The sequence below is a fragment of the Sarcophilus harrisii genome, chromosome 4 (assembly GCF_902635505.1).
Source record: "Sarcophilus harrisii chromosome 4, mSarHar1.11, whole genome shotgun sequence".
Taxonomy (NCBI): domain Eukaryota; kingdom Metazoa; phylum Chordata; class Mammalia; order Dasyuromorphia; family Dasyuridae; genus Sarcophilus; species Sarcophilus harrisii.
Window position 1 is genome coordinate 435,568,738 of NC_045429.1, and position 23,047 is coordinate 435,591,784.

At 44.0% G+C, this 23,047-nt stretch overlaps 1 protein-coding gene and 1 long non-coding RNA gene across 2 annotated transcripts in view; one reads left to right on the forward strand and one right to left on the reverse strand.

Annotated features, from left to right (window-relative positions):
• Positions 1-582: 582 nt before the first annotated feature.
• PHF12 (PHD finger protein 12) overlaps positions 583-23,047 on the reverse strand; it is a 34,308-nt gene continuing 11,843 nt past the window's right edge. The window contains exons 3-15 of the mRNA XM_031967713.1: positions 17,595-17,667; positions 15,163-15,556; positions 14,436-14,556; positions 12,867-12,999; positions 10,690-10,854; positions 9,125-9,283; positions 7,568-8,366; positions 6,204-6,329; positions 4,866-5,009; positions 3,922-4,020; positions 2,969-3,051; positions 2,285-2,423; positions 583-1,836 (exon numbers count right to left, since the gene is read on the reverse strand). Of these exons, the coding sequence (XP_031823573.1) occupies positions 1,502-1,836; positions 2,285-2,423; positions 2,969-3,051; positions 3,922-4,020; positions 4,866-5,009; positions 6,204-6,329; positions 7,568-8,366; positions 9,125-9,283; positions 10,690-10,854; positions 12,867-12,999; positions 14,436-14,556; positions 15,163-15,556; positions 17,595-17,667 (2,770 nt within the window). The 3' untranslated portion in view covers positions 583-1,501. The remainder of the gene's footprint in view (positions 1,837-2,284; positions 2,424-2,968; positions 3,052-3,921; positions 4,021-4,865; positions 5,010-6,203; positions 6,330-7,567; positions 8,367-9,124; positions 9,284-10,689; positions 10,855-12,866; positions 13,000-14,435; positions 14,557-15,162; positions 15,557-17,594; positions 17,668-23,047) is intronic.
• On the forward strand, positions 16,997-22,173 carry LOC116423457. The gene is made up of 2 exons (XR_004234074.1): positions 16,997-17,362; positions 21,769-22,173. It is a non-coding gene; the product is annotated as an uncharacterized LOC116423457 (long non-coding RNA).

The following is a 23,047-nucleotide window of genomic DNA, read 5'->3' on the forward strand; positions in this document are numbered from 1 at the left end:
AATTAAAAACACACAAACCACCAAATGAATCCACAGGTCTTTCCACCCATGAGTCACACTACTATTTAATGACTAGACTTCAGAACCAGTTTGATGCCCTTCCTCTAAATCACCTTTCCTGGGTCATGGACCTTCTTGGTAATTTTAGGAAGCCCACACACCCCTTCTCAAAATAGTACTTTTAAATGAATAAGATGCATAGGGATTACACAGGAAACCAAAGGTAAGTGAAAACAAAGCCCTACTTTTTCCCTCATCCAGGTTCACAGGGCTGGGGAGGGTCTAGTTTGATTACAGAGCCCAGTCACAAGTTCTGATACCTAACACCCCAAAGAATTTTAACAACAGGATACTCCCACCCCAAATGATACACGAGTCACTGACTTCCCTTCTCTCATCCATTCAAAATTCAAATTTCACAGAGGTTTCCATTTTCCTGGAACAATGTTAAAGGCTAAATAAAGATTGTCCAAAGAGCTCATCTTCCCCATCTTTGGCCATTAGTCCCTGGGGGTTCAGGGAGAACGGGAAGACCTTCTTCTCAAGGTGATGACAGGCATGACAGACAGGCAGAAAACATGATTTGAAGTATTTTTGGTTTTTTATATACAGAATACAGGAAAGTTTTTGTAAAGTCTAAAACATTACAATTACTATGTACATTGGTACTAGCCGTGAGGGGAGAAGGGTTGAGGGTAGAAGTGGCAAGAGAACAAAAAAAGGAGACAAAACAGGTTTACGACAAAACGTTTTTGCTACAATAGACAATTTGAAGAAAACGTCCTACCACATGTACTGTACACAGCTTTAAAAACATTGAAAAAATGCCATCACTGGGTGTATTTACACAAAATCCGATACGCTTTTCCTTATTTGAAATACAACAGGATGGACAGCCAGAAAAAGAGTTAAATCTTCCATTTGTCCACAACACACAGTAGGCTACCTGTAGTGCAACCGCAGCAGGGGGGATGGGGAGCCATGGGAGGAGAGTGGGTAGCGATCTTTATATTAAATAAAACAATGATATTGTATAGATTTTGCTGTATGAAAACTGTATTTTTTTTCTTTTAATATAAAACTATTGTCACTGCCACAAAATAGAACAAGTTTCTGATTATTTTACAACGGTGGGTGGGTGGGCAGGGTGGGGTCTGGGGTGGGGAGGGAGGTGGGGCAGGGTGCGTCTTGATTTTTGCTTCGGAGGAAGTGTCCAGGTCCTCGGCCTCCCCTCCCCAAAGCTCCTTTGAGCTCCGGTCTGCCCCGTTCCCATGAAATGTCGAGTACAAATATATGTGCAAATGCCCCCTAGAACTTGAGAAAGAAGAAAAAGGATAAAAAAAGAGTCAAAAGGTTTTCTTCATTTCATGCAAAGGTTGGAGTTGAACAGTTTCTGGTGGAGGATAGAAAAACCGCGGGCTTGGTTTTGTACATGTTTGCATTGGAGGAGTCTCAAGGTGGAGGTGCGTGGAAGGAGGGCTTGCCAGCCTGCGCCCACGGCCTAGGGCACTGAGTTGGAGCGCAGCACGGGGCCCTGGGGAGGCTTGAGAGAGAGTTTCTCAGCCAGGCCCCCATCTGGAAGGAGGGCAGTGTCCCCTTTAGGTGGTTTGGTTGCAAACTCCGTGACACTGAAGACAAATTGCAGGCAGCCCAGCTTGATGTAGCTGCCGTGGTGCAGCAAGGCCGTGCCCTCCCAGCCGGCCCCGCTGCCCCCTATCAAGCTCGAGCTGCTGGCTTTGCAGTTACATGGCCACCGGGGCTGGCCCTGGGCCTGGGAGCTCATCACAGCCGCCTCTTCTGGGGAGTCATCTTCCTGCTTCCGGTTCCTTCTGCGCTCTGTGAGAAGAAGATGGGACGCGGGGTCAGAGGGAGGGGGGTGCAGGTCCCCCGAGCAGCAGCAGTCTCACTGAGGATTAGATGAGCAGAGCATGGCTTTATGAGGATGAGGAGGGGGCTACATGGGGAATTCTGGGTAAATGCACAAGCATATGGTAGTTGTGTGGGGAAGTCAAGTGAGCTGAGCAAAGATAAGGCCGGGAATTGGAAACTGGAAAGATCTGTTGGGACTGAAGGAAGGCTAAGGAGAATATGTGTTTAGGAAGTTGGTGCAGCATTTCTCCTCAAGAGAGGGGCACCAACATGGCAGGCAGATCAAAACCCCAGAGGCTAGAGATGTCCTTCAAAGAAGGGCAAGAATAAGGCCAGCGGACAGAACCTAGAGCAGGTGGGAGGAGATAAAGGGCAATTCAGAGGCAGTCACTCAATGGGCCTTGTCCCAACTTACTGATGATACTTTGCACTTTGGCAACAATACTGCTGGGGGGAGTGGGGGGCGTCTTCTCTGAGAAGTCACAGGAATACAGCACGTTGTCCACCGTTGTCCCGTGTTCACTGTAGTTCAACAGCTCATAATGCTTGGTATTCTAAGGGAAAACTAGACATAAGCTCATCAAGCTGGGGACAGAGCTATGCTGCCTGCCCAGGCAGACCCCCCCCAACCCCCCAACCCCCATGCTCACACCTCCATTCACAAGGGTCTTCATGATAGCCTCTCCTTAGGCTACTGAAGTCCTTCCAGGAATTAAGCCTCCCAGACAGGTCCCTGCCTTCAGCTGTGCACACCCTGGACAGCTTCCTGTCCAGGCACAGCTTAGTGACTCCAAGGCAGAACAGTGGCGTGGGATCACTAGTCCCCTGACCAATGGAACCCAACATCAGGCTCTCCTGGGCCTCTCTGCTGGCCAATCCTAACTCTCTTCTTTTCCTTGCCAGCAGGCAGGCTCCTGCCCTGCCCAAAGCCACCAGGAAGAGAGCTGCTGACTGCTTCTTTCTGCTCAGAGAGCACAATGAGACAGCGGGCCTCTGGCCCTTCATTGTCAGGAAGGGAGGGTCAGTGAACAGGACGATGCCTGAGGTGCCCCAGGTCTGCAAAGATCAGCCGTCATCCCCGGGGCCTGCTCTCACTCACCTCATCATAGAAGATGCAGGCATGTTTCCCAGACACATAATTACAGTGACCGTAGTTTGTAAGGCACACGTCCATGTCAGCTCCTGCAGGTGGGTGGTGAGTATGGGAGGAAAGAGACAGAACACAGGTTCCAAGAAGTAGTTCTTGAGTTTTGCCTCAAAGTTTTGCCTTTGGGGTACGAAGTAAGAAATGGAGGAGGCCGCTGAGGGTCCCTGCCTTTCTATCCTTAAGAGATGGGGGTGAGAGTTCCCAGTTTGGGGGTTGTTTGCAGCTGTCTCTCTGCTGGACAGAGTAACTGTTCCTTTGCTCTGGCCTCTCAAGGTCAGAGGGCATACAAAGTGAACTAAAGCCGAGGGCCCTACTAATTCTCTGCTTGCAAAGTGCAAGGACAATCAAATATCCTTTGGGATATATAGCTACCATTCTCTGCTGGAGAAAAGAGATCTCTGAGCAATGGGACATGGTCTTTAATTGGGACACATTTTGAAAGGTGAAAGATCTATTAAATCGTATCCACTAGAAGGGGAGGGCAACTGCTGGGCTAGAAAGGTCTCAGAAAAGTCCTTCTGGAGGTTAACATATCCAACCCCTTGGGAGATAAATGCAGGGTTGGGCAAATACGGGCATGTGTGCATCTCACCTATTCTTAAAAGATCTCTAGGAAAGTAGAGTCCACAACCTCCTCTGGTACCTTCTTGTGCTGATTAACCAGTCTCAATGTCCAGAAGTTAAGGCTAACTTGCATCTCTCTTGCTGTCACTCAAGCCCATTTTCTCTTGCTCTGTCCTATGTGGGGATGGACAAGTAGCTACTTGCCCCCTCTTCTCTATTGTTTGGGGTCCCTAGCTGAATGAATGCCTGGGGGAGAGGCCCCCTCCTCCCTTCCCAGTGTTGGAACTGTAGGGGGTGGTTCCTAACACAATCTCAGAGGCTCTTCTTGTAGGCTGGCTCACCTGTTCCAATGTAGAGGGTTCGATAGCACATGTTCACAGCTCCTCCCAAACCCATGAGAGGGTAGAATACAGCTCGGGCTTGCACCTCCTTTCTGTGCACTACAACACACACACAGATAGGGATGACATCACTCAGAGGTCAGGAGCAGAGGGCCTGCCTTGACCCTCACACTGGGACCTGACCCTCACCTAACAAATAACGGGATAGATAAGTTGATAGAGCTCCTTCTCCTGAGGAAAATGCCTTAGGGCTTTAGTCAGGACTCTTCTAGGCTGGCCTTGGCTGCAGGAGGCCAAGCCTGGTTATGTAATGGTTCAGCTTTCTGAAGCTTTTCGAGCTTAAGGGGAAGGTCCCATCTGGAGAGGCTGGGAGAAGCGGATGAGGGGCAGGGTCCCGAGATGATCCCCGGCACCTTTTCTCTGTAAGATGGGGATAATAATACTTCTAATGCTTAACTCACACAGTTGCTGAACAAATGACATAAAATGAGGTCAAACACCTTATAATCTTAAAGTGCTAAGTAAACACCAGCTACTCTTATACTGTTACTTCTTTCAGTTCATTACTACCTCCCCAAATACTTCAAGGTCAGTCTGATGGCCCTCTGCCTGCTCTTGACCGCTTCCAATGTCTGGGGAAGGTGATACACACATCAGAGTGGGCACATCACAGAGGCCAGTGTCTGCTGGACATTAATGCCTGCCTGCTGATGGCTCTTCAGTTTAGGCCTCAAAGTAAGATCACTTTGATCCTTGAGAGAGCAAGGACTATAAAAGCCTTAGAGTTCAACCTAAAAGCTGGGGTTACCATCTTGCTCTTGCCCAGCAAGAGGCAAAGTTCTGAGACCCCTGACCTTTGAAAAAGCTCAAAGCAACAGCCCACACTGCATAGGGAGGGAAGGATAGCTGCTCTGCCACATGGAGTGGACAGACTATGTACCTACCTTCTGTATGGTGCCCCCCAGGGGCCAGGGAGTGAGTCCCAACATTGCCAACCACAGTTTGGACTCGGGAAGGAAAAAGCTGATGTATTCTCTGCAAGGCCAGGAACTTGATCAGCTTCTCATCCAGCATATTTATCTCAATATCTGTGAACCAAACAGATAGGCCAATGAGTAACTGGGGAGGGAATGAGGAAGTGAAAAGTGGGAGGGTCTTTAAATTCTTCAGATATTAAGTTCTGCCATTTCAATCTATAGGTTTGACTTCAAAAAGAGGGCTGCTCAGAGTAGGAGAACCCAGGAGGGAGCTGAGAGCCATTTGGAAGTTTCTGGCTGCTTTCTGGTTCTGAATTGTGGCTTTACAGTCGTTGCTCTTTAGGATAAGTTGGCTTAATGTCAGGTAACCTGAATGTGCCAAATAAAATCAACCAATATTGATATTCCAAATACCCCTTATTTTGTCTACGTGCCTCAGCAATAGATGCCTGGACTTCTTAATTACTGTATAGGGGGATCTTTCTCCTGTAGTCTTTGGGGGTTCTAAATAAATGGGACCAAAAATCATAAAAAAGGGAAAAGGACTCATGTGCAAAAATGCTTGCAGCAGCTCTTTTTGTGGTGGCAAAGAATTGGAAAATGAGCGGATGCCCAACAATTGGGGAATAGTCAAGTAAGTTATAAGCAGGCGGATTTCAAAAAACCCCAAAACTGATACTGAGTGAGCAAATGGAGGGAAGAATGTATACAGTAACAGCAAGCTTATGTGATGATCGATTATTGATAGGCTTGAGAAGTTCTCAGAAATGCAGTGATCCACGATAACCCCAATAGACTTGGGATGGAAAATGCTATGCACAGCCAGAGAGAAAACTATGGAGACTATTTTCTCCTTTTCTTTTGCTTTTTTCTTTCTCACGGTTTTTCCTTTTGATTTTTCTTTCCCAATATGATTAATAGGAAAATATGTTTAAAAGGATTGCACATGTTTAACCTTTTATCAGATTGCTTGCTATCTTGGGGGAGAGGGCAGGATGGGGTAGGTAAGGAGAAAAAAGTTTGGAACATAAAATCTTACAGAAATGAATATTTTAAACTATCTTTACATTTAATTGGAAAAATAAAATAAATGGGGCTATGAGGTCACGGTACCTGAGTCTACTCCCTAATCTCTGCAGGTGTCCTTGTGAGCTTAGAAGATGGAAAGCAAAGAAAGGAACATTCCTTTCACCCTTACGCCTTTGATCCTTGTTGCCTCAGAAACATCCCTAATTACCAGTCTAAAGGAAATAATGCTGAGATTCACTGCTAAGGTTTTGTAAGCTTCAGAAGCTGCTCACTCACCTCCATTGACGTCCATTAATGCTCGAAGAGAATTGGTAAGATCTACCATTGCAGTAGAGTTGGCTGAGAAAGGGGGTACAGTTAACGCGCTTCCTATGGATAACGTGCCGGGGCTGACCTTGCCATCTGTGGATACAGTAGAAAGAAAAGATAAGAGTTATTTTTAAAGTGCCCTGTTTTTGGTCTGACCTTATTTCTTAACCTAGGGAAACCCCATTCTCCTTCCCAAAGACTGTATATTACTCCAGTAAAAAAATCTCTAAGTCCTCAAACTGAGAGGTTTATTCTTTGAAAGGACAGTAATTTTTGATGAACCATCACTGTGTATTGAGGGTCTTCTCATATAGGGGATCACCTAGTTAAGACCTAAAAAAAAAACTACAAGAAGCTGTATTATTATTATTTTTTTTTGGTAAAGATATTGGAGTGGTCTGTCATTTCCTTCTCCAACTCATTTTACAGATGAGGAAACACTTGTCTAGGATCACAGAGCTAGGAAGTGAGAGAGACCTGATTTGAATTCAAGAAGAGGAGTCTTTCTGACTACAGATGTGACAGTCTATACAATGTGTCACCTAGCTGCCCTAACTGCATAAAATTCTATCAGAATTTGAAACGTCACCAGATTAGCAACTCTGGATAGCAAACCACAAACTGTTAGTTTTTTCCAGAGGAAAAAGAGTACTGACATTTTTTTTAGCTGGATGATGAAAGACAGGTTCTGGGGGCAGCCCTATCTAGAAAAGTATCAGTCAGCAAATTTTCTTTTGTCCTTCCTTCATGCCTAGAATTTAGAGTTAAAAGGCTTAAATCTCAGTGGCCACCTTTTTCTAGGAGGATTCTAAGCACCCATGGCTTACAGGATCGTGTCATCAGCTTTGTGTGGCTGTTCAAAGGACTTCCATTTCACTTCTTACTGATATGGAAGTTTTACAAAGTTTTACAAAGAGTCAAGCCAGGGAAGTTCAACGCAAATTCCTGGATCTAGGTTCTCCCTTGGACCATGAAATGCTAAAGAAATTACCTAGAACCTTAGAGCAACAGAAATGACTCAAAGGATCCTATTGTGTCCAAGGCAGCAAACAGAGTTAAGCAGGTAGAACCAGGTGGCCAGAAGGGTCAAAAGATCTAGCAGGAGACCTGAGTAAACTGCTCAGGATTCTATTTCTGCAAAATAGGGACAAATTAACCAAGTTCCTTCTTAACTGAAGCATGTGGGAATGAATGGCAGCTGAGACGAGGTAGAAGGAGATAGGGAGAAAAGGGGAAATGGTGCTTTGTATATAAGATTGTCTCTAAAGTTCCCGAATTTACCATCATTTACCAGATAGTGCACAAAATCAGTCCTCTAGACAGACACTCACCTGAAGATGGCGCTGGTGAGCAGAATCGCTGGTTGGCTCCCACTGCCAATATGCCATCTCCTGCTGCCTGGGGGGGAGTGAGCACCCGAGTAGCATTTGGGGGTGAGCCGAGCGGCCTAGAATCTGTCAGTGGGGGTCCTATCTGTGTCTGAACATTCTTTCTTTGCAAAGTGCTGGTGGTCTCTAGGCTGGCACAAGAACTGGGAATGGAAGGTGGCAGGCTCGGGATGGGTGCCAAGCTCCTCTGGGTACATGAGACAGGGCCAGTGGTATTCTCCGTCTTCACGATGATACCGACAGTGTGGTTCTGAAGGCTCCCAGCCACTGGTGGTGTGAGGGGCCGGGGCCATGATTGCCGGTGGGAAACTACTGGGAGAGTGGTCCCAGAACTTTGGAGCCGACGGGGATCTGGGGGATCTGGGGGGATACCATAAAGGTGAGGCCCATTGGCTTTCACCTCTGTGCCTGTTGGCCCATTAGAGGTCCCACAGGCCACCACTTTCTTGGATTTGTCCATACAAGAGCTGCAGTTGACGTCCTCGGGGGCTGGGAGCTGCTGGGATGGAGATGAGCTCAGGGAGTTCTGAGTGGTCATCCCGGAGGGGCAAGACATTGGGAAAAGGGACGGTGTGGGTGCCTTGTCAGCTGCCTGCAGAGAGGTGGTGATTGAGCCGTCAGCCACAATAACAGGCTTAATATCAGCCTTCTCTGTCTGTTCAGAGTCCCAATGCAAGGGTATCTGCTTAGCAGATAAATGTTTCAATATGCTGCACTGGAGTGCAACAACACTACAGAGCCACTGCAAACAGAAAGGAAAGGCAGGTCAGAGGAGGGAGAAGCGAGGGACCATGTTTCACCCACTGCTGCTGCGGCGGCGTCACGCACGAGATCCAGAAAACCAGCCGACGACACTCTTCGGTGCTTGGAAGCGGCTCCAGGTGTCAGGCACCAGGCTTTGCTGGGCAAGCTCTAGTGAGGGAAGCACTAGGAAGCAGACACTTGGTGACCTTCTCTTAGGCCCCTATCCCAGTCACAATCTGTGTGACCTTCCAGGTCTTCATTAGGGATCCCTTCTGACTTTACAGAGATGTTTTAAGAGATGACAAAGATGGGAGGCCTCTTGGGGGACAGGTATTCTAGAAGGATGGGGATAAATGAAGGGAGCCGCTCTGGAGAAATCTGTCATTCAGGAATAGGGGGATGAATGGCCAACACTTTCTGAAATCACTTCATGTTTTCTCTAGCTCTAAGACACATACCTATTCCTCCCAATATATTCTAGAGTTCAAGGTATTTGTCCTATGATCTAATAAGAGTCAATAAAGTGCTGGGCATGTGGGCTTTGGGGGTAGGGTGGGAGGGGGAGGGCAGGAGAAAGCCAGATGGCTTCTAATAAATGAGATGTATTGGGCGGCTGCAGACTACCACATCAACAGGGCCTCCTGATTTCTGTTCTCTCTAGGTCCAGCTTCAGCTCCCAGGGTGAAGAGGAAAGTCAGGAGCGCTCCGTGCAGCACGACCCTGCCCGCACGCCTCAGCCTGCTGGCCCTCACTCACCTCCTGTTGCTCTGCCTGGCTAGCAGAGTGCTCAGGGTTCAAAAGGTGCTTCTGCGACTCCTCGGGGACCCCGTTGCAGATCAGCTCCCCATCCCGAATGGCCGCAGGTGCGAGCAGCGGAGGCGGAAACTGGTATTGGGATTTTATAGCATCAGGAACCTAGTGGGGAGGGGGAGAAGAGGGAGGAGGGCTGATCAGGCCATTTTCATAGAGTACTCTGGCCTTGAATGCCCACATCCAAGTGACGAGAGATGACTGTGGTGCTGTTGCCTGTGTGGCAGGCTTCAGTCTGGGCTGTAAGGGTGGCATAAGTCATTCCTCTAGGCATGTGGTCACAAAGAACCTGCAGATGTCACTAAGCTAACTGACTTCTGTGACTGACTCTACCCAGGAGGGGCTTTTGGAAAGTCCACATCAGCTTCAAAATGCCTCTGCAAACACGGTAGAAAGGAATGGTCATTTCCCACCAACACATCAACCACAGATATGAAATAGCTGATGGAGGAGTAAGAATAATGACACAATGACAGTAACAGATGACAGAGTTTTTGATGTTCTTTTGGGGTTATGTGCCAAGTAGTGAAATAAAACTGAAAATATATCTTACCAATAATCTCGATTACAATTCTTTAATACTAACATATATCTAGTTTCATTCTCAAACCTGTCCAAATATCAGCCAGCTAGCCAGTGCTCTGAGATTTTGGCCTAGAGGGAGAAACCATTCAGTGAACTGGGTGAGCCTCAGTGAAGTCACTTAGTCCATCTTCCTTAATTGGAAAGGACCCTAAACTATGAAGTTTCAGGACCAAAAAGTTAAAATACTTTTGAATTTGCTTTCACAAATTAATTTAATCTAGACTTTTCCAAATTTTAATTGCCTATTTGAAATAATTTAGTTATGGGAGAATGTGATTTTCATCTCTGCACAAACGTTTGCATGGTCAGAAACACACAAAATACTAATCTGCATTCTGAATTACATAGTCAAGAGTCAACAATCTCTATCTTTAAATCTGGGTGATTTTTCTTCCTTCCTCAGGAAACTGGGGAAGGAGAGGCACTTTTAAAAAGTGCCCGCCATCAAGTGGTTGAATATGGGAACTGTAGCTAGAATCAGCAAGCAGAAAGGACTTGGAGGTTACTAGGGACAGAGACCAAGGCATTTCCCCTAGCTCTTAGAGGGACACAGATCTCCTGGTATATTCCTAACTCCCAGGGTTACAGTGACTGGGGTTTCTGAATGATAAGAAGTTGAAAAGTGTCTGTAATCACTTTCCATAACCACATCTTTTCCATGTAGAGATTGAAATGCCTGGCTCTAAACAAAGTGGAAAAAATGATTCATCTTGCTTGGTTTTGTAGTTCATAATCTTTGTCCCCTTTCAAACTATTCCCTGCCTCTCCAAACAGTCTGTGTGATTTTGGCCAAAACAAGAAACCTCATTTTATAAAACTGGGTCACATCCTCTTCTGTTCCTTCCTATTCTTCTGGATAGGGCCCTGACAAATGAGAAAAGCCTGGAGAGAGGACATTTCCCCTCCTTGCTAAGACACTGCTTTACCTTCAAACTTCTTCTTTTGACGGCCTGAAGCACGCGGCGGTTAGGGGGGTGTTTCTTGTGGATGCGGTTCAGGAAGTCCACTTTGACCACGTGCTGGGAGATGGTATCCTGGAATCGATCAAATACCTGGCACCGGTTGCTCAAGGTCATGTTCTTCTGGTTCAGCTGGAGGGAAGAGAGAGACCTCCATAGTAGCTCCCAGAAAGACTTCCCTAGTTCAAATCATTGTGAAATGAGGAGGCTGTGCTCCAATTAAGAAAACCTTCAACTATACAGGCTTCTTTGATCACCTCCTCTATACACTGACTTGGAAATGTCCCTAATAAAGATACTGAGTTACATCTATATCAAAACTCCCTCTCAAAAATTAACAGATCAGGGGCAGCTAGGTGGTACAGTGGATAGAGCACCAGCCCTGAAGTCACAGGCAGACAACTTCACACCTCATCTCCCTGATCTGATGGAAAAAGGGAGTGTGCTCCTGATTCCATGGGAGATGGGAATGGAGTATCCTAGGATATACGAGGAGAGGGAGCTTTCATTTTGGTCCCCGTAGACCATCATCATTCCTGAGTTCTCTGATGTTGCCAAGAGCAGCAAAATTATGGGTTATTCATCTACTTTCTCAAATCATACTGGATCCCTTCAACAGGAAGGCAGTATTCTTTACTGTTGCTCTATGAAAAGAATACTGTGAAATGCCTGATTTATTAGGCGATATGGGTCAAATGTAAATAAAGTTCCTCAGCTTCCAGTGTTTCCCTTTGTAAAATGGGAGGAAAATCCCGATTTTCATGCCATGCTGAGAGAACGTCAGATGAAAAGGAAAGATGATGGCCTCCAGAGAAATGTCCAAGGTAATACTTGGCCTTGTTCTGGCTGTGTCACTAACTAGCTGGGTGAATATGGGAAATCTTTTGATTTCTAGGTCTTAGTTTACCTATTTCTGTAAAATGAAAGGTGTTTAATAAATGAGATTATTTCTAAGAGGGCTAATATTCTTTTCTGAGTGGAATAATATTAAATTCCACAAGAGCTCAGGTGGCTTTCCCCTTCTTACCCCGAATGCCTATGTTAAGGAAGGGGGAATAGCGTCTTTATGAGCAAAAGACAAGAGATTCAAAGTGGCAAATGTACAAATTATATGGAGAGATTTTCTTTCAGACCTGTGTTTGGGAAAGTGGCTATAACAGCAGTGACTAAGTCAAAACACAATCAAGAACTCTCAATCTGAGAGAGTCTGGATGTGAACAGTGAGCCATAAAAGGGACCAATGGCTCAGCCCTGCCATGCTGCATGATGTGACCAGCCCCTGTGTCAGTACAGATGCTTTCATCTAAATCAAAGGAACAATTTTTCATCTACTTTTCAGGCAAAAACTCCTGTTTTCTTTGGGTCTTTTCTCTAACTCCTGAATTCAGTTTTTTTAATTGTCCCAGTTACAGAGAAGGGGAAGCCTCCCCTAGGCTGGAGAAAGTGCTCTCCAGTTTTGTTCTGGAAATGTACCTCTCCCTTTCATGGGAAAGATTCTTGGAATACAAGAATATATTTATATTTTTTCAAAGTTCTTTCCCCCTAGGACTAGAGAAGATTTAAAACTAGATATTGAGGAAAGGCTTTTAGAATATTCATTTTGTCATTATTCTTCAAATTATTTAGTATTACACCAATAATTCCTATAGGGGGTCCCTGTGTAAACTCCTTCCTGTGTAAACTCGGGACTTGCCGATATACATTTGCAAAGCTACAATGAGGATTTTTTTTCCCCTTTGGTGTTGGGAAGGGGGAAGAGAAATCATCAACTCATAGAGCTGAAATGTGTCAAAATAATTTGAAACTGTGGAGAGACAGGCAGCATAAATTAATTTCTAATTAGAAAAACTGATAAACCCACCAAAACAAACCAGGTTATCATATCAGGGAGGCAATGGTGGAATGAAAAATGCTGAGTTTGGAGTCAAAGGTCTAAGCAAACTCGGTCACTCCCTAGCCAGATAACCTCAACTAAGTCATCCCACCTCTGTAGCTCTTGCTGCCTCATTTGTAAAGTGAGAGGGTTGGGTCATATGAAGTGTCATCTAGATCTAAGATCCTATTATTTATTTCATTCTTTACTGACTTTCTTTCCTCATTAAGCTATGCTTGAAAAGGACCCCTAGAGTCCTGCCTGTGCTTACCACCACATGTTCAATGTGATTTGGACACATCCATCTGCCCAGCGGCATGGCAGTGAGTGGTGGTTCGAGGCAGTCCATGTGGAACAGGAGGGGACAATAATCACACTGGATGAGAGGCGCCACACGACAGCTCCTGCAAAGACGACAGATTATACGTTTATGTGTGTGATGAGAATGTTCAGGCCTCCACTCCCAGCCTCTGCACTGCTATCAGCCGAGCAGCAGCAATGGAGGAGGTCGGTTGGGCCTGGAGGCTAGCTCCACCCTCCCAATTTCCGTGGGCCAGAAGGAAGCACTTTTCTGGGAAATGAGGAATGTTTATGGGTAGTGTAGCTGAGGTGGCAGAATAGGAAGGACCAATGATCAATACATTCTAGGGAAACAAGCCAACGTCAGCTCCGATGCTCTTCCTCAGAAGGCTGACACTAACTCATTGGGAAAAACACTTTCCCCCTTTTCAGAGGTCACCTCATCTCATTGCACCAAGATTCCTCACTCTCTGCCAAATTCATAGGGTGCTCTGCAAAAAATTAGCCTGCCACACAGCAAGGAAATGGTGAGAAAGGAAAGCAGTCTTTCCATTTCCCCCCATAAGTAAATTTCAAGGAATGTCATGAATGATTTGTTACTCTGTGGTCCCAGCAATCTGAAGACATGTTAGCTAAAACTGTTCTTGCCTGACTTGAAAAGTCTGACATTTCATCATCCCCAACAACACTCTGAATCCTTTTGCTGGCACTTTCCTCCAGCTGGCCCAGCCCTGACCAGAGGATGACCCAATCAGTTCAGATTTTACAAATAGCTAAGCAACTTTTACTGAGGAACTCTCAACCTGAGTTGAGCCAGGATTCTTGGGAAGCAGAGATTACAGCAGTTAGAGACTGCATGGGGCCAGGCAATTTTTAGAACTCACAGCCCAGGAGTCATCTCCTCAGACCATTTGCCTATGGATACTGTAACACCTCAATACTGTCCAGTGGATGCTTAGCATTTTAAAATACTCTCCAGCCCCATCTTTTAAATGTTTAGTAAGCCCACCCATTTATAAATCCTGCCTGGACTCAAACCTTGGTTCAGGCATTTCACATAAGCCTTGTTTTTCTCACATAAAATGAAGATCATAACATGTGTGCTAATAATCTTACAGGATTTTTGTAAAGAAGTCCCTCATGAGTATAAAAATTATGCATACATGAGTAATTATCATCCTTATTATTTCAGGATGCTGATTTAACAGGACCATATTATATGTGTAATAATTTATGTTTATATTGGGCTTTACTAAAACAACACATGTAGATAAGAATAGAAGGACTTAAATTCATAGGACACAATGATCCTTATCTACACGGGGTATGAAGGCATCCAAAGCTGTTTGGTCTCTCAGTCAAGCATGCTCCGAGCCCCCTGCAGGTGGTCAGAAATGTACAACAGTTTGAGAGGAAGGAATGAAAAATAAAGTACAACTCAAGACCCCAAGGAATTAGGAAAGGAGAAACATCAACTTCAGGCAGACAAGAAAAGCACTCTGGCCACTGAATGTGACCAGCCTTTGGAAAGGCCGGGTACCTGTTACAGGTGAAGCAGACTTTGACCGGTAAGGGAACCAGACCGTTGTGATCTAATTCATGCTGCGTTTTCTTGACATTTTTCCCAGTGGTTTCCTCTTTTCTCCTCCTCTTGCTAGTACCTGCAAAACAACCAACAGTTCTGTCCTGCTCCTGGTTTCAGAGCTGCCAGGCTGAGGCGAATAGAAAAGAGCCAAAGGGAAGGAACAAAAGGGACAGACAAACCACTCTGACTAGGGGAACGGCATTAAATGTGGGCGGGGTCAGGTTAAAACAAGAAAAGGTAGTAGATAGAAGAAAAGCATGAGTAAAGAGAACCTCCCAAGCAGAAGGTACCGATTTCCCAGAAAGACCCTTCCTGAAGCCAGGTGAACATGTGGACACCCAATTTCAACTAACCAAGACTGAGGCCTGTTTGAGAAAATGAAGTGTGAGGAGGTGGCGGGCCGGGCCAGGGCCTCAGCTCCCCAGCTCCCTTTGTAGTGCACTCAGCTGCAGGTTTCTAAAGCTAGGCAACTCAATTTTCTATGAGAAAAGAAACAGGATCTCTCAGCCAGTTAGTTTCAAACAAAAAAGAAAACCTAAGGGGATGGGGGGAAGATGGAGTCTCCTTGGGAAAGGGGAGCTGTTGAATGGTATTAGCTCCATTTCAAATGGGCAGCGCGATAGGTGCTGTTGGAAGCGGAGCCAAGACCACCAACCTGCTAACACAGAGGCTGTGGCCTCACCTGGGAGTGCCGTGGTGCAGGTCAGCTCATTGGGCAGCTGGAACTGGGTAGGGTTTCGCTCCATGGCCGCTGCGATGAGCAGCTCGAAGGGTCGCTTCAGCTGGGGCTGCCCGCAGTCCATCTCCGGGGCCGCCGGCTCATCATCCACATCGATGATGTCCTCGTCCACATCGTTCTGCTCGGAGGTGGGCGTCTCCGTGCTAGCATTAGACGTGGGCGTGCCGGGCCGGCTAGCCCTCCGCTCCAGGATCCGGGCCTGGGCGATGGCTTTGAGGTCTGTTTTGCCAGCTGACCTGTCCAACAGGTCCGTGTCGCTGCTAGGGGATGTGGTTCGTTTGCCAGATTTGTCCACCAGCCCATTGACTTGGCCCAGTTCTTTTTTCTGTTCCCGCTTCTGCATAAACGAAAAGGCAGGCCCATCACAAAGGGTTAGAGCAAATGCCATAAAACAGTCAGTCTGGCAGAGGAAGCCTCGCCAGGGTGTCTTAACAAATTCTGTGACCTCTTACAGTGTTGTCTGCACTGAGGATTCTTAAGTCTGTGCACATTTGAGAATCCCAATTGTTACTTGAGGTTCAAGGTGGACAAATCACTAAAAGGCAATTACAGTAACAAAAGAGAAGTTACATCGTACCCACACTGAAGAGGTATGGGTATATTAACCAAGTTGTTACATTCTATTAGAAAGACATACGAAATGGCAATTTCGGGTGCCAGCCTGAGACTAGGTTAACTTGTTTCTAGCAAAGTTAATCTCCAACACTTCATGTTTAACTGTTAAATTTAAAAAAATATAATTAGGAAGGAAGAGGAGAGCAAGCAAAGGAAGTCAGTAAGAGCTAACCAGTAAGTCTAAGGACTCTCCTCAATCTTCTGCCAGAAAAATCAAATGGGCCTGACACCAAGAAGAGAGACCCTCTGAGCTCTAGGTCCTTGTTCAATCACTCATCTGCTGTGACTGTGGGTATTCCATTGTAACCTGTCTGACTTCAATGACCTTAATTAGGAATAAGGATTAACAAAACCTTTAAATGCATCTAGTGACCAAGGGACCTCCCTGTCCCCCTGCTCCCCAACAGGAGGTTGGAGGAGGAACCAAGTGAGAGGGGATTGCTCAGGAAAGTCTGGCAGATAAGGAAGGGGCTGCTCTAAAAGAAAGACCAGGTGTATCCACCCACCTCCTCCCCCGCTTCTAACAAATGGCTACCAGCAACTATAAATGGGGGGACCCTGTAGAAGCTCTCTCTAGTGAGTTCCAATTCTTTTGACTAGCAAATTCTAGAGAGGTTTTCTGTTTAGTGGGAGTTCATAGAGCTGAGGATGAAAGATCATGGGGTCAGGCAAGGCAACAGTTACTCAGTTTGTTGACTTTAAGAGGAACTGAAATGCAGCTGTGGTTTAGGTCGGTGAGTTGGCTCTGACTTGCTTTAAACAGGAACCCTTGTGCACACATTTGAAAAATCAAGTCTGTAACCCTGTTTACCTTCTTCTTAAAGACTGAGGACTCCGTTACACATATAAACCACAATCTCTTTGAATCATATCCTCATCCTGTTTCTGCAAACAAGGAAGTTATCCTTCCCTATGACATCATGCTCTAGGGTCATGGAAAACAGTGACATCACAAGAAAGGAAAGACTAATCTCCCAAAGGATTTGGGTGGGTCTAAACCCATCACAGGTCTCAATCCAAGGCCACAGTTTAAAGGCTGGCCCTGAAAGGCTCACAAATATACTTCTTCAAGATATGGCTTTTGCTTTTATAACTTACATAAGTTTTCAGGATGGAAAACTCAAATCTTTTCATATAGCAAATATCAAAATATGAAGAAAAGCAGTGCTAAATAAACAGATGCATTTAGTTGAGCCTAAGGCCAGTGAGATGGGTTTGGGAGTGGTAAGGTGAGGGCAAGTCTTTGCCCTACTGCTATGCCTGGCCAAATGTGGGACATACTTCCCCCCTCCATTGATTGATATGCCTTAGGATGGGTTAGATTCCATCCTTACTAAGTTGGGGTAACAGCCATATATTTATGGTCCGTTGCTGGTTGAATTCCATTCTAACGGAAAAGTTAGTTCTAACTGTGGAGAGCTGCCACCTTCAGGACAACCTGAGATCTCATCAAGGGCTCAGAGAAATAAAATTCACTGAATGGCAGAAATAGAACTACTTTGACTGCTGGCTACTTAGTGGAGTCTTTGTAAGTTGATCTCCTTTCTTTACCTGTCCCTGTAACTGCAAGTTAGGATTTATTTTTTATTTTTTAAATATCCTACTGAGTCACACTGGTGTTCTAGAAGAAGAGGGGGGGAAGGTGTTCCACAGAGGGGGAGATCCAGTAAATGGGGCTGACAGATAGCAAATCCAAAGATTTCAAGAGCAGCTGGTCAGCAAGTCTGATCATCACTAGTCCTTAGAAAGAAGCCTTTTACCTTTCGTCGAACAGTGCACCGATGACACATCCACTCTCCAGGAGGCAACATCTCTTCACTCAGTGGAGGATTACTGTAAGGAAGGACAAGGGCCAGTTCAGGAACACTTGGCTGGAGGAGGAACAAGCCCAGAACCCACCAGCATGTTCCCAACTCCCTGTCCTGCCAATCAGTCACACAACACAACATACAACCTGCTATTTCTGCATAGCTCAATATGTTTTTGGAATATCCCTTGGAATCAGTACCACTTTCCCTATGTCAGAAAAGAGAAGCCAGATCAAGAGCAACCAAAGCTAGACTTATAAAAAGGCTGCAATGAATTAGTCTGGAGCCCTGTGCTCTAGAGTCCCTTTTCAATCATGCTTCAGCTGAACCCAGTTGCAGATTCTGGAGAAGTCCCTTCAAGGCAATGTGGAGCTAACCTTTCATCTGTCAGCCTCAGTTAGGGGTCTCTATGGGGTCAACTTAGAGGAGTCACAAATGCATTTGTAAAAAATTTGCATGTTCCAAGGAATATGATCTCTGCTCAGGTTGTTCTCAGTCTTAGTTCCATGAAGTCCCTTATTTGGCTCTTTGCCACTAACGAAATCACTAACTTCACTAACAATAACTAAAGTTATTCACTAACAAGTGTGAGAAATACCAGAAACACCACCGAATTGTGAATAACTGGGCTGAAAACTTCTATGGCCAAACTTAAAGAGTTCAGACCCAAACCAACAGCAGAACAATGACATTACTCAACACGTATTTCATATGTTCACCAGAAAAAAAAAAAAAAATCAACATTAGCTCAATTTCCCTTTCCAAAAGCTTCATTAACATCTCAGAGGGGTTGCTTACCGAGAGATTAAAACAAACACAAAACAAAACCAAAAACTGGAGAAACAAAGCCTGTTCAGACTTGCCTCAGATACCAAAGGACCAGGGGTGCAGGTCAACTACACTAACTTCCAACTAGGCCAGCTATCTCCACTCAGATAGCCTACAAAGGTTACATTCAAATGATCTAAAGTCAAACTCAAAATGTTTATCTAGTCTTTGATGATCTCCATAGGTTCCATTTAAAAGGAAGCTACTCTATAATCTGAGGGCCAGCTCTTGATTATGACCTGTTTCACAAATCCACTAGTTTTGACTTCTTGTGTTCTTCCCAAGTCAAATGGATGGCCTATTAATCGAAAAGAGTATCTTGAGCAGATACTTTTCAAGGAAATCTGTTTACAGAAAAAACTGAAGGCCCTTCCATGGTCTCATGAAGTTAAGCTGAAGGTTAACTGACAGGGTCATTTCAGGGAAATTAAGCTAAGGCACTTGCTCTCTTTGACATAGACACAATCAGGTGGTTGTTTGATGGGCTTTCCCTTTCTTCACTCCAAAGGACAAAAATGGTTTGGTCTGTGGTGGGGCGTGTGGTCCCCTGGCCTCAAGGAGTTCTATCTGACCGAAGCCATAACAACACTGATCATCTCCATGTCCAACATTCTCTCATCTGAATCTCTGTAGTCCTTCGGTCTTCTATTCATTTGGAAAGACCCTGAAGTGGGAATCAGAAGAGCTGGATTCTGGTTCAAGACCTGCCACTCACTAGCTAGGTTTTTTTCATCTCTTAAGTGGAAATATCAACTTTAATCCTATAGGACTTAAAAAGGTGCTGAGAGGGAACATATGAGAAAAAAATACTGCTAATTGTAAAAGACTATACAGTTTGAAACTATGCCCAAAAGGCTATCAAACTATGCATACTTTCTGATTCAGCAGTCTCACTACTGGGCCTATATCCCAAAAAGATATTAAAAAAAGGAAAAGGACTTATATGCGCAAAAATGTTTGTAGCAGCTCTTTTTGTAGTAGCAAAGAACTGGAAACTGAGTGGATGTCCATCATTTGGAGAGTGGCTGAATAAATTATGGTATATGAAAGTAATGGAATATTATTGTTCTATAAAAAAGGATGAGCAGGCTGATTTTCAAAAAACTGATGCTAAGTGAAATAAGCAGAACCAAGAGAACACTGTATATCATATAAAGAACAAGATTATATGATGATTATCTGTGATGGACTTGTCTGTTCTCAATAATTCCAAGATTCAAAGCATTTCTATAGACTTGGGATGGAAAATGCCAATTGCACCCAGAGAGAGAATTATGAAGATTAATTGTGGATTGAAACAGTGTTTTCATCTTTTTTTTCCCCCACACAATTTTGATAAATATGGAAATAAGCTTAAAAGGATTGAACATATTTAACCTGTATCAGATTACTTGCGGTCTTGAGGAGGAGGGTGGTAAGGGAACGAGGGAGAAAAATTTAGAATATGAAGTTTTACAAAAATAAATGATGAAAACTATCTTTACATGTATTCGGAAAAATAAAACATTACTGGGAAAAACAACAACAACAACAACAACAAAGAAACCTGGTGATTGACTAAAAGTTGGGCTGCCAATGATGGAAGCAGATAGTTCAAAAGTCCTGTTAAATAAGAGGATACTTGCTGGTTATGCTGGTGATACTCAATTGGGTAGCTTTTGTTTTGGCTATATAAGGGTGATAGAGTAAGGACAGAAAGCTAGCATCTGCCTCAGAAAGACCTGCCTTCCAAGTTCCCCTCAAACATAACCTTGAGTAAAGCAAATCAAAGTGCAGAGAAGAGGTTGATCTGCATAGATAACTGAAGAAATGCCTCACTGGAATCCCTAGAATCCCTATCACAGATGAAATCACAGGTTTCCTTAAAAAAGACAAAAATCTGGGGCAATATTTCATTGTATCACACGTAAAATGATTTTTTTCTATGTAACTTAAATAATGAGAGGGTAGACTAGAGACAAAGTTTATATCTCTGTATTCTCCAGAAGGGCTTATTGCCCTTATTATTTTAATTAAAAGCAAACAAACAAACAACAACAACAAACGATCTTATTCTCATTTCTGCTCCTTTCTGATGAACTGTCACCAGAAGAATTTCTCAAATGCTTTGTTTCCAGAGTCTGTTCTCAGAATTCTAGCTTGGACCATTAGAATCCTAAATAGTGTGCACAAAAGGGTTTGCTCAATGGAGTGCAGGTAGTTTGGGGAATAACTAAGAAAACAAGCAAAAGACACTAAATAAATATAAGAAAAGGTTTGGGAAGTTAGAAGGTTCCTTCTATATGGCAAAAGAGAATATGAAGAGAATGAGGGAAATATCCCTCTTTGCTCACTTAAAACAAAAATTACCAACTTTATCAGAGACAGACTGTGAAATGAGAACCTTTTAAAAGGATAAAATCTGTGAAGGAGAATCATCTTAAAATAGGATCATAGGGAGAAAAGGCCTAAAAAGAATGAGCCTTGTTTAGAAGCTTTTTTTGAGTTAGAACATAAAAGTCCTTCTTTTTAAGAGAGCATTCTGCATTCCTACCATCGTTCCATCCTCAACTTATTTGAAGGTGATTTTTTGTCTATTTCTAGGGAGAACAGACATTATGAAACCAATACAGGGAAGCCTTACTATTGTTGGGGGATAAGCCGAGGAACCAGTTCCTAAAGAGGCTGTTTTGCAAATAGATTGCTTACAAAATAACTACTTCACATCACTATCATGTAAACAGGAATGAAAATCTTTGGAGAAGAGACTGTGCAGCTAGGAGGCTATTTCAAACTTGCTCTCTGTTGAACTCAATTATCAGCTGCCATGTCTCAAAACCTTGTTGAATTTTTCTAGTGAAAGAGTCTGTTTATCTTTAAACTTGATGGCATTTGTGAGAGTCTACAAAGATCATGTGTTAGTTGGAGTTAAAAAAAAAATTAACCTGTCAAAGTAGCCCTGTTCCCCCCCCCTCCCCCAATGCCACTGAAGATAAATGATCAATTTTTCTTTATAAAGAACTGGACAAAAGGAAACCATTCAGAGTGAAAAGGTCCACTGGGGCAGTTATTTCATTAGGATCAAGAGAAATCTTCCTCCCCTAATTTCCAGTATTAGTTATAAAGAAGCTGTTTGTTCTTTACCTTGCTCAAGGTTTGGTGAAATAACAGAGCGCCTCAATCCAAACTCTCAAGACAGTATCTTAAGAATCCCCCAAAATTCTTTGCAACAGCTCAGAACTTCCTTAACAAACACTTTCCTCAGATCCTAAAATGAGCTGGATTCTTTTTTTGTTTTGTTTTATCAATCATGACTTAGGATGCTTCCAAGATGTGTTGTCAAAGGAGGAGATCATTTCAGAGGAAAAGAGAAGATGTGGTCTTCTCCTTTGAAGACTATATATTATAATACAACATAAAGAGGTACGTGAAAATAGGATGTTTGAAATTCAAATTTTTTGACAATAAAGAGATCCAAATGGAAACCTTTCAAAGCCATACAAAATCAAAGATTTCAGTGTTTAGAGATGTTGGAGTGAATAGAAGATGCCGCAATTGAAAGAAGACGTCCTGTCTCAGTAGTGTTACAAACTAACTATATGAGTAATATAGTCGAGATCTATTTTCTCACCTGTAAAATTAAGAGGTTTGTATGGAAATGCTTCCATCATTCATGGTCATAGCAAGCTCTAAAACTATTAATTAAAATTATTCAGTGATCATTTTTAGAGGAAAAAAAATAATCATTTTTCTAGCTATAAGGACCCTTGAAATCTTGGGGAGGGGAGACTGTTTTGCAGCAGGGAGACTTGAATTTTGGAAGGCAGTGAAATTGAAAGGCATCCCCCTCAAAATCCTGTTTTAGATCATTCCTATGTCCCTGAGGTCTGAGAATGCTGGTAAGATGTTAACACAGCATCTATATACAAACCAATCAAAGCTGGTCAGGGCATTTATTTCACAAATTGCCCTTCCTCCAAAGTCAAAGATGCACAGCATTGCTCCCTCCTCAATTCTCAGATGGATCTGGGATCTGACTGGTATGGATACCTCCCTAAAATGATGCATATCACAGCTTCATTCTAATCTCTCTTTAATGAAGGCCAAATCCAAATGGCCACTTTGCAGATGAAAGTATCAAGATCTTAGGGTTCACGTTATTTTTGAAGGGCAACCAAAAAAAGTCATTTAAGGCCTACTCTTAGGTCCAACCCTCTCCCCCCCCCCCCCAAAAAAAAAGAAAAACCATACTCAGCTAAATGCAACAACTACACTGTTGGAGTTCTCTCTGCCCGCCCAAGCTCTGTCTGAGCTCCTACATGATCCCAACTCAGAGCCAAAGAACTGCATCTTGTTTTCCTTTAGAATGCTGCATTCATTCACTAATGAGGGTGACAACACTGCAGGTGGAAGATGCTGGTAGTTGTCATGGTTCTGGACTTTAATTAAGAAGGTCTATTTCAAGTCAGATACCAATGTGATTCATCAGGCTCTTTTCTCCCTTACCTTTTCATCTATTAATACATATGAACCCGCAGGCTATTTTTTTTTTTTTTTGGAGGGCCACTAATGAGACCTGTTGCTCCAACTGCTTTTAT